At 49.4% G+C, this 11539-nt stretch overlaps 1 protein-coding gene across 4 annotated transcripts; it reads right to left on the reverse strand.

The window, feature by feature from the left end:
- Positions 1–3466: 3466 nt before the first annotated feature.
- On the reverse strand, positions 3467–6176 carry LOC111145834 (sigma non-opioid intracellular receptor 1). 4 transcript variants are annotated; one of them, XM_022501092.1, is made up of 4 exons: positions 5978–6176; positions 5575–5775; positions 5349–5441; positions 3467–4540 (listed from the first exon to the last, which is right to left on the reverse strand). In XM_022501092.1, the coding sequence occupies exons 1-4, from the start codon at positions 6066–6068 to the stop codon at positions 4314–4316; spliced, it is 612 nt and encodes a 203-aa protein (XP_022356800.1). In that variant the 5' UTR covers positions 6069–6176; the 3' UTR covers positions 3467–4313. The 4 variants fall into 4 exon arrangements, with proteins under 4 accessions (XP_022356800.1, XP_022356803.1, XP_022356799.1 ...); XM_022501095.1 differs by having other exon boundaries at positions 3467–4322; positions 5918–6176; XM_022501091.1 differs by having other exon boundaries at positions 5918–6176.
- Between the last annotated feature and the right edge of the window lie 5363 nt (positions 6177–11539).

Consider the following 11539-nt stretch of genomic DNA (forward strand, 5'->3'; position numbering starts at 1 on the left):
ATCTTATTTGGGGGTGCTGAGTGGCAGGCCATGATTTGATTTTTCCTCTGAGAAGCTTGGATACCCCCTCCCTTTCCTAGGCACCCTCATAACTTCTCCAGTTTCTTCCTGTGCCCAATGGGATGGAACTACCACAAGCATGACAGCCATCCAGAAATGATTCCAAGTGTGTGAGTGAACAACTTGTATCTGTTGGTTTGACACCTGGTTTGAGTATGAAACTCAGCTATGTCAGAGCCAGCACCAGGGACCATCCTCTGACTTCACACCCAGTGAGGCACACTGTTCTCAGGGCCAAGATTCCTCCAGGAGGCAGAAATCCAGGTGTGACTTTGCCTCCCCTCCCCTCCCCTCCCCTCCCCTCCCCTCCCCTCCTCTCAGACCCAGCTTGTCCTGGCCTGGATCACTAGCTCTTCTCACTTCTCTTCTTGTGCTCAGTAACACCTTGCAGGGCTTCTTCTTCTTCTTCTTCTTCTTCTTCTTCTTCTTCTTCTTCTTCTTTTTTTTTGAAAGATTTTATTTATTTATTTGACACACAGAGAGAGATCACAAGTAGGCAGAGAGGTAGGCAGAGAGAGGGGGAAGCAGGCTCCCCACTGAGCAGAGAGCCCCATGTGGGGCTCAATCCCTGCACCCTGAGATCATGACCTGAGTTGAAGGCAGAGGCTTAACCCAGTGAGCCACCCAGGCGCCCCACCTCGCCACTCTTCTTGTCCTCTAACCTCCACCCTTGTCCCTTGCCCAGATTCCACTGCAGCACTAAGTCCTTGTTCTCTTTGACCCATCCCTGGTCATACTGAAACTCAGTACTGCTCACACCTTTAGCTCACTCCAGTGTCCTCCTGCTTACATTTCAGACCTGACAGCCAGACAACCCTAACCTCCCAAGAAGCAGCCTTGGTGATCCAACTGCCTTCAGTACTGATGCCTGCTCCCCCATAGCTTTGTGTGGTGTGAGTTCTCCTGAAGAGTCCTGCTCCCTCTTCCGGACCCAGAGGGGAGAATCTGAAGGTGCAGAAGCTGGCAGACATGTCCTAGGGGCTCCTGGGGAATGAGGACAGAGGGTAGAGCTCTGAAGAGCTCCTGTGCCCACCCTGCTCCCCTTAAACCCTACCCCATACCCAAACCCCTGCTCTGAGAAGAGGGGGTACCTGGAGAGAAAGATGGTTAAGATTTTCTTGGAAAGATAGAAACTGGCTTAGGGAAATTCCATTTCTGAGAGTTTGGAGACTGCTTTGCAGAGGGTGGAGGAGGACAGGGGCAAGGGATTGGGCAACTACTCCCAAAAGGAAGGAAATCAATCTTCAATCAAGCATAGTAAACCTGTCCTTGGGGTCTGGGCCAGGAGGGCTACAACTGAGAAGGGCTGAGAGTAAGCAATAAGCATTATCTCTCTCTTCATCTGTAAAGAGGAGAGGCTGTCTCTTACACCCTCACTGAACTCCCATCTGATCCTAAACCACCTCACAGAGACAAAGACAGACAGATAGACATAGACCTCCATTCATCCAACACATATTTACTGAGCACCTTTATACTAGATGCTGTTGGACATGGAATAAATAAAACATAATGGTATAATTCCATTGGGGGAAATACACAGTATATCAGATGGCAATAATTAAAATGGGGAAAAATAAATCTGGGTTGAGGGGAATAGAAAGGGAAGGATACATGCTACCCATTACATTGTAACAAACTACACTTAAACTTGGCAAGCTTAAAACAACATTTTCACAATTCAGTGGATCAGGAATTTGAGTGGCGTAGCTGGGTGGTTCTGGCTCACTTCTCATGAGGTTGTAGTGCAAATGCTGGCTGTAGCTACAGCTCCATGAAGGCTAGACTGGAATTGGAGGATCCACCTCCAGGATGGCTCACTCACATGGCTGTTGGTGGGAAGCTGTTCTCCCTGATGGACCTCTCCAGAGGACAGGGCCTTGTGCCTCAGTGTCTTCCTAACATGGAGTTGGTTCCCCCAGATTGACCCAAGAGAGACTAAAGAGGCAGCAATGCTTTTTTATGGGCTAATCCTGGAAATCACAGTCACTTCTGACATGTATTTGTTAAAATTACATAACTAAGTCCAGGCCATATTCAAGGGGAAGGGAATTAGTCTTCACCTCTTAAAGGGAGGAGTATTAAAAATTTTTAAAATTTTACGGAGAAAAGGAAACTTGAGTGTTTTATGAGGAATTAACTACATCAAATGAAAGTTAAGAAATACCCATTGGACCTTGCAACTCAGATAGGGAGGAGTCTGGGAGCCTAGCCCCATGTGGAAAAGAGGAAAGAGGACAAGCGGAGCTAGGGCATTCCTGATAGACGTGGTCTCTGAGCTGAGGCAGAGCTGGGTTACAGGATGGAGAAATCCTTAGAGGAATGGCTTTGCAACCCAGTGGAGAAGCCCCAGCCAAGACCTGTCACAGCCAACATGGTTGTGGTAGTGAGAATGGCCGTCTTGCCTGGGCCTCACATTCACTGAGGTACAAACCGAAACTTTTGATAGTTTCCAAGTGGTTTTACATGTAGTCTTTTGTGTTGTTGTTCATTAGAATGTTGTTTGGGGATGCCTGAGTGGGTCAGTTGGGTGTCTTGTCTTCAGCTCATAATTCCAGAGTCTTAGATCTAGTCCAACACTGGGCTCCTTGCTCAGTGGGGACTCTACTTCTCCCTTTGCTTGCTGCTCTCTCAAAAAATTGTATATAATGTTAAGTTTGTATATAAAAATGGAGTATTTTGGGGGCACCTGGGTGGCTCAGTTGGTTAAGCGTCTTCCTTGGGCTCAGGTTGTATCTCAAGGTCCTGGGATCAAGCCCCATTTCAGGCTCTGTGCTCAGTGGGGAGTCTGCTTTTCCCTCTCTCTGACCCTCCCCACCACTAGTGCTCACTCTCCATCTCAAATAAAATCTTTTTAAAAATTGTGTATTTTTATAACCAGTTTCCTTCTCTTCTTAATATAGCAGGAGGTGTAAGAAGTGACAGTAGCCTGGCTCTTACTCAACCTCAGAACAAGGCCAGGAGGAAGGTGAGGCCAGCCAGATGCCACAGTGCAAAATTTAAGAGGTCAAAGGTGGTGTACCTGGGAGTGACAGCACCTTAGGCACCTCTTTTGCCCCACCCTAGCACCAGGACACCTCGGAAACCACCAGGTAGTATTCTTGCTCTCCACCCCTGGGGGCTTCTACAAAGTCAGGTGTCCTAGAAAAGAAAGACTGGAGAGGAAGAACTCCTACTCTGGGTGGGCATTACTGTCCTTGAAAACAGAAAAATGATTTTGCCTCCTTCAGCTCAAAAGTGGGTATACACTGCCACCCAGTGGCCATCCAGGGTTGAAGTCCCAGGACTATTTCTAGAATGGTACAGGCAGAGGTTAAGGCAAGAACAAGACACACACTATCTCACCCAGCCCTTAATTTCTTCACATTATCAGGTTTTCCTGCTGCTGAGACACACGAAGAAGTGAAACTGTTCAACAGGTCTTTATTAACAGAGACAGATGGACAGACAGTGCACCAAAGGCAGTGTCTGAAAGCTGTGATGGGGGGCATTATGTATGCAGGCCTTCTCTAGGCAAGGGATGGCTCCCTGGACCTAGGCTAACCTCTCTAGGTCCCCTGCCCAGCAGTGGGTCCTGAGCTGAGGCCAGCCTCCCCATCATATTCCTGAGGGATGAATGGGGTTGGGGACAGGGTCTTTCAGGATAAGAGGACCCTGACCTCAGCATTCTCCATTCTTACGGTTCCCCAGTTGACTTGGTTGCTGGGAGAGTGGGGGACAGGCCACAAGAGCACTTGCATAGCAGGGGAAGAGAATGGGGGTAAGGCATATGGTGAGGACAGGGAGATGATGGGGGCCACCACAGGCAACTCTTCATCTTCCTCCCCCCTCAACTGCTGCTGGATTGAGGGGTCAGGCCCAGACAAGAGTGTAATACCCACACCCATCCCTAATTCCAGAGCCCTGACTGCTGGCAGGGAAGCTCTGAAAGGCCTGAGTTATTGAGTCAAGCCTATAGTATGTGTGTCTGAATATGACTGGCCCCCTGGGTATATGTGGGGCTCCCTCTCTGGGCAGGTGTGAATGCATGATGCTGCTGTACACATGGGACTGTATCTGCATGTATGACCCATACGTTCCCATGAGTCTATGTTTGTTTGTATAAGCATGTATGTCCCTGCTCGTACACCAGGAACTGGAATAGTTGCATGTTGTGAATATGTCCCTGTCTTTTCACGTGAGCTCCAGAAAGAGGATGTATGCAGGCCTGCCCGCTCCTTTCTATCCACAGGTCCTCCTTCAGGCCTGGCTGGTCAGGGGTCCTGGCCGAAGAGGTAGGTGGTAAACTCAAGCCGGAGGCCCCGGGCATAGGCGCGAAGAGTATAGAAGAGTGTGAGGAAGTCCTGGGTGCTGAAGATCGTGTCAGCCAGCGCGAAGGCCAGGGTGGATGGGATGACACCCCGACCATACTCCACCATCCATGTGTTTGGCCCCCATTCCACAGCCGTTGCCTCACCAGGCCCATGCACCACGGTCTCTCCTGGGGAACAGGGAGCATGCACATAAGAAGCCTAGCCCTGTCCTTCCATTGCTGCCACCTCCGTAGCCCACGGGCTATCTAGGGGCAGGGAACAGAGCAGGAGCTTCAGGGAAGGAAAAGGCCTTACCTCACTGGCCTTGTCGCCCATCTGGAAGAGTAAGAAGCCAAGATAGCCACTCCTAAGTTTTCCTCTGTGCCATCACCTGGCTCGCGTCCTCTTTGGGGGGAAGCCAGGGAGGGCCACCTCACCAGGCCATGGGCCACTGTATGGGAGTCCTGGAAGTCTGCATTCCCAAACCTCACTCATGTCAGGCAGAAATTTAGCTAAACTTGGGCTGGGCCTGTTAGATAGGGAGGGAGTGATAATAAGACTCGTGTGGCTTTCTGAGAAATGCCGCTGTCATGTGTCATGCCTGTTAACACTCAACCTCAAACTTATATAGAAGTCCAAAGCTCTACTTTTTATGTAAAATGTTTTAACCACAGAAACAAAGACGACAATAATCTGTCTTGTCTTTGGAGGTATGAGAACATATCTGATTACCCAGCTGTCTCCCCAACAACTGCTGGAATGTTGGATGAACAGAACAGTGTCTTAACAGGAAGCTGTTATGTTCTGTTTCCTTTTGACAGTGGGAAGCAACAGGGGCACTTGGACCTGCTTCAATCGAGGACCTGTGGCGTACCGGCGGGCGGTAAGGGAACCAGAGAAGAGCCCCCAACCCAACCCCCTTCCATGATATGGCTCTCCTCCAACTATGGGCACCCCAGAACGAACGAACCCACATGACAGAGCCCCCCTACCCACCTGGGTAGAAGACCTCACTTTTGGTAGTGCCCTCTCTCCACTGGTGGAAGGTGCCAGAGATGATGGTGTCCGAGATCTCAGCCCAATAGCGTCCTGAGGGACAATCAGATGGACACCGAAGATCAGGGTATCAGCACCAATACATGGCGTGGCCAAACATCAGAAAGGAAGGCATGAGCCCCTGCACAGCCCCAGCCTCCCAGTTCGGTCCGCCGCCAGCACTGACCCGAGTGGCCGCGAGAGCCTAGGGCGGTGCCGAAGAGCAGCACGTACTCGGACAGTGAGGCGTGCAAAAGGCACATGGCGCCCATCCAACCGCCCGCGTTTACGAACACCCACTGCAGCTCCTCGTCGGGCAACACGTGGCCTGGGTGCAGCCGCCGTAGTTCCACGATCAGCCGAGAGAAGGCCAGCTCGTGGTCCAGCCCTGGCGGGGTCAGAGGAACAACAGAGTCAGAGCCAGAACCACTCCGAACTGGAAAGGCGCTTCTGAAACTCTCAGCTCAGCTCGGGCCTCCCCAGGCCCCTGCCCTCCACCCGCTCACTCGCCCGGTCATCCGTCGGCTCACCCGCGTACTGCCTGGCCAGCTGCGCGATCTCTTCGTGCTGGAAGACGAAGCTTTGCGTGCCCAGCCAGAGCCGGACCACCTGGGCCAGCACAGCCGCGGCAGCCAGGAGCAGCGCGGCCCACACCCACCGCCGGCCCAGTGCCCACTGCATCCCGGCGGGCGGCCTGGCACAGAGAAGCGAAGGACCGACCTGAGGCCTGGAGCTGTGACTCCCACTTCCTCCAAACCTGCGGAGCGCAGTCCACTACCGTTCCCCCGCCACCGCCGTGGTACGGCTTGCCTTGGCCAATCAGAACAGTCCGGGCACCCGGGTACCGCCCCTCGGCTTGAACCATTTCTTCTCGGGAAGCGGGGAGCGCGAAGGGGTGGGGCGGAGCCTCGCGCGTGATGCGAAGGGGCGAGGCTAAGCCGTCCCAGCCGCGGCGTTTAGGGTCTACAGGCGGGGTCGCTTCGAGTGCCAAACCAGGTGTGGGTGGGGCTAGGTGGCAGTGACACTCAGAATGGACTGGCCTGTTTGGGCTCCCAGGTGAGTAAGGCGAGCCCGGAAGTAGAGCCTCCTGGGACTTGTGATTGTCACCTTTGCTAGCACAGAAAGTAGGAGAAGGCGCTTTTGCCTGGGAATGTTACGGAAGGCTTTCCGGAGGCGGTGACGCCTGAGCTATGTATTTAAGGGAAATGGGGAAGGCATTCTACGAATGAGGCCTATTCCAAGAACAAAGACACCGTGAAGAGACAGCATGGGGGTTTTTTGGAGCCTACGATTCATTCTTTGTTTTGAAGCACAAAATGTGACAGGAGGGCATTGTAAACAAACAGGGTTACAGGGAGGGAAATGATAAAGGAAGAGGAGCAAAGGAGAAAAAAGGCAGCAAAGTGCAGTGATTAAGAAAGAAACTCTGGTAGGGGCGCCTGGATGGCTCGGTGTGTTAAGCCTCTGCCTTTGGCTCAGGTCATGATCTCAGGGTCCTGGGATCCATCGCTGCCTCAGGCTCCCTGTTTGGCAGGAAGCCTGCTTCCCCCACTCTCTGCCTGTCTCTCTGCCTACTTGTGATCTCTGTCAAATACATAAATCTTAAAAAAAAAAAAAAGAAGAAAAGAAAGAAAAGAGACTGGACTGGAGCTGGACTGGGTTAATAAGCCTGGCTCTGGCCACCTACTAGTTGTGTGATCTTGGGTAAGTTATTTAAACCCTGTGACTCAGTTTTCTCATCTGTGAAATAGGATGAATAAAAATACCTACCTCATAGTACATACCTTCATTGTGATGAAGTTTAAATGACTTAATATTTATAAAGCAGTTAGTGCCTGGCAAGTGGTGACATACGTGTTTGTTTTATAAATAAAACACAAAGGTGAAGAGAACTGGAAGAGCATAGCATCATACATGATTGTGATGGAATGAAGGGTCAACACAAATGTAGTTGAGAGTTCCGATAAAATGATGGGAAATGGTCAGTAGGTTTCTTAGTAGGGACATGTAGCACAGATGATGATATACATTCACAAATCTATTTCCTTTTGCTCTTGGGCAGTCAGATTACATTCCACAGTACACTCTGTAGTTGATGAGGCCATACGATTGTGTTCTGGCCAATGAAGTATAGCCAGAAACCATGTATGCCACTTTCAGATCTGGCTCCTAAAACCTGTGAAATTCTTTACATTTTCATTCTTTTCTCATTTATTATCTTAATTACAGAGAATTAAGTAGTGGCGAATTCTGAATGCTGCTTTCCCTATCCCCCCACAATGGACTGTGTTGCTCAGCCACTGAGTTTGGGGGGTGGGGTGTCATTTGCTATAGCAGCTAAGATTACTTAATCTAATACAGACCACTAGACATGTTACAGTGTATTGTACAGGTAAGAGTAAAGGCTGGGAAGATGGACTATTTTTTGAGAAACTTGGCCAAGAAGGTTAAGGTAAAGAAGGGATTATCTAGAGGAGACTGCATGATGGTGGAAACGTTTTTTTAAAAGATTTTTTTTAAAAGATTACTTATTTCTTTATTTGACAGATAGAGATCATGTAGGCAGAGAGGCAGGCAGAGAGAGAGAGAGGAGGAAGCAGGCTCCCACTGAGCAGAGAGCTGTAAGGGACTATTTAGCCAGAGCGATGCCATCCGGTTAAACAGTGATTTTGTTGTTTATGCAGTAAATCTTAAACTGTCCCTGCCCCCTCTCTCCCCAGGGGACCTACTTAAAAACAAGTCCCCGAAAGCAGTCCCAGGTAACAAAGCCCAAATACAAGGGTGGGTCAGGCCAGGTGGAGGTATTCAATCAGTGGGGGCACATACTGTCTCCCTAGCTACCAAGGAGTATGGGCCCCGCCTTTTTGGGCACCTTTTGGGTACCAATTCTGACCAAGGTGATAGGCTAGTTCAAATATCTACTATAGGGTAAATTGTAATTCAATTGGTCACTTATGTGTGACCTGGCGTGACTGTGCAGCTTTCCCTGTGTGTTACAATCTCATTGGCCACCTGTGCATGGCCAGGCCCAACCACATGGCCTTTGCCCTTAAAAGCTAGTCTGTAAGACAGAGAGAGGTCGCCTCTTTGCAAGAGACGGCCCTGGCTGCTCAGTTTGATTCTCGATGCTTGGCGCGAAATAAAGCTTTGCTTGACCTTCACTTTGTATCAGTCTCACTCCTTTGACCATGGACTCAACAGAGCCCTATGTGGGGCTCGATCCCAGGACCCCAGGATCATGACCCGAGACGAAGGCAGAGGCTTTAACCCACTGAGCTACCCAGGCACCCCTATGGTGGAAACATTTTTTGTATTGGCTCTGGCTTCTGTGACACTCCTGAGCTGACCATTCTCTTAAGAACCCTGAGGACCAGGGGCTAACCCCAAAATCTGGCCTCTGCGCCCCTGTTTAGGCAGAACTCTCTGGGACTGTTTAGGTCTGCAGTTTCCCTGGTCTTTCAGAAGGCTTCTCTAGCACAAACTGTTTTATAAAAAAATTAGTCACAGCCATATTTAGATATTACAAAACAAAATTCAACCAAGTAAATCTGAAGACCTAATTGGCTTTCTTAAACAATTCATGAATCAGGCGGCACCCCATCTAGCAAGTAGAAGGGAGCTCCGAGGAGGAGGTATATAAAATGGAAGGTTTTATTTTTATTTCTTAAAGATTTATTTATTTTGAGGAGTGCTTGGATAGCTCAGTTGTTGAGCATCTGCTTTCGGCTCAGGTCATGATCCCAGGGTCCTGGGATCAAGCCCTGCATCGGGCTTCCTGCTCGCCAGGAAGCCTGCTTCTCCCTCTCCCACTCCCCCTGCTTGTGTTCTCTCTCTTGCTGTCTCTTGCCAAATAAATAAATAAATAATTTTTTTTTAAAGATTAAAAATATTTATTTTGAGAGAGAGGGAGAGCATGCCCCTGTGCACAGAATGGGGAGGGGCAGAGGAAGAGGGAGAGAATTTCCAGCAGACTCCGGGCTGAGTGGGGTGCTGACTCACGGCTCTATCTCAAGATAGACCTTGCGACCTGAGCCAGAATCAAGAGTCAGACAGTTAAGGTACCCCAGAAGTGGAAGTTTGTTTTTTTTTTAAGGAAGAAGTCTGGGACAAGAAGATTTGAAAGAGAAAAGGATTGGTCCAGGCCTGTTCCTTTTGCCTTAAGGGGAAAAGCAGGGACTCTTATTATGCAGATTACCTTGTCTTCCTTTGCGGGAGAGGGCCCAGGTAGGGAATCATTGGTGCTAATCGGAAAATTCTGGTTGACCAGGAAGACTACATTTCTGGGGAAGTTGAAACCACAGTTGAATGAGGCATTAAACCCCTGTTTGAAAACTTGTCCTATGTGACGTCAGTTTGGGCCTATAGTGTTTTTTTTTTTTTTAAGATTTTATTTATTTACTTGACACAGAGAGAGAGATCACAAGCAGGCAGAGAGGCAGACAGAGAGAGAGGGGGGAAGCAGGCTCCCTGCTGAGCAGAGAGTCCGATGGGGGACTTGATCCTAGGACCCTGGGATCATGACCTGAGCCGAAGGCAGTGGCTTAACCCACTGAGCCACCCGGGTGCCCCTATAGTGTTCTTTTTAACAACATTGTAGAAGAGATCTTGGAGGAGAAGGGCTCTGTAGGCCCCATCTCAACCATTGTACTCTTCCCCCAAAAAGTGATCTTGGGGAGACAGAAGAGAAGTTTGGAAATGTTCCTGAAGAGATGTTTCTGAAGGGGGTGAGGAGTTAGCTGGCATTGATGAGGGAGCAGAAGGCAAGCAAGGACAAAGCACAAGCTGACACCACAAGCAAGCCCCTTCCCCCCACACAGGGGGCAATGTGACACAGGTGGGACAAGTGTGACATTCCTCAGGCCCTGCTGGCTGCTGGAAAGCTAAGGAAAGGAAAAACAAATGCTTAACTTACAGAGATCACAGTCCAACTAGACAGCAGCCTCCCTCAATTTACAAATGTTTTAGTGATATTTGCAAGAAAAAAACATTCTTATCAATAACCCAACTTCCAGAACGAAGCTCCCAACTGTCTTCAGGTTAATGCTTTACTAGAGGACAGGGCCTCCAATCTCTAGAAGGTCCTCTTTATCATATGAAAGTTTCTTAAAAACCTCTTTTTTCCCCCGCACCTGGGTGGCTCAGTCATCAAGCGTCTGCCTTTGGCTCGGTTCATAATCCCAGGGTTCTGGGGTTGAGCCCCACATTGGACTCCCTGCTCTGCAGGAGCCCTGCTTCTCCCTCTGCCACTCACTCTGCTTGTGTTCCCTCTCTCACTGTGTCTCTCTCTGTCAAATGAATAAATAAATAAAATCTTTGAGAAAACAAAAACAAAAAAACCCTTTTTCCTTACCCCAACTCCCAAGTCTATAATCAACCACTCCTCACAACTCTGGTGCAGCCCCTGTTTCTGTCCAGGGTCCTGTCCCTTTGCTTTAAGAAAATCATCTTTTTGCACCAAAGACATCTTAAAAATTCCTTCTTGGCCATGGGCTCTGGACCTCACCTACATTCAAAACTACATCATCACAATCCAAGAACTGGCACCAAAGCACTGGTGTTCTTGGGAAAATGGGGCTGCCTCCAAAATCTAGTCACTCCCAACAACAAAGATGGCTGAGAGAGGTGGAAAACAAATCTTCTATCTCAGCTCCCCTCACCTCCACTCCAAAGAATGAAAAGCCAGTGGTATATGTAAAAGCCTCATTTCTCAGTTCCCTGCCCCCTACCTAGTAGCCTCTTTAGATTCCAGTCTGAGGACCTAGGGCAGAGATTAGGTCAATGACCAAAGACCCAGTTTTTGCATCTGAGCTGCAAAACACCGGGTTGGCCTGGCCTGGGTTGGGGGAAGGGGCCTCCCTGCTACTGTGGGGTTCCTAGCTCACTAGGTTTCTGTCTTGAGTCTCACTGAAATCTCAGAGGCATTTTAGAGCAATGAGAAGAGCTTGGAAACCTGGGTTCAAATCTTAGCTAGGCCACTAATCCTCTGGCTGACCTTAGGCTTCTGTTCTTCACTGTGGAATATGGAGGAGGTTGAAACAATATTTAGATGTCTTTTTAAAAGTGTCAGGGGAGGAATTAATTTGGATTTTAACCTAGTGTAAAGGAAACACCCCTGATCCCACCTAGGTGGTGGCTGGAGCTACTGGCCATGG

This window comes from Enhydra lutris, unplaced genomic scaffold (genome assembly GCF_002288905.1).
Source record: "Enhydra lutris kenyoni isolate GAN:26980312 unplaced genomic scaffold, ASM228890v2 scaffoldscaffold13, whole genome shotgun sequence".
NCBI classification, from domain to species: Eukaryota; Metazoa; Chordata; class Mammalia; order Carnivora; family Mustelidae; genus Enhydra; species Enhydra lutris.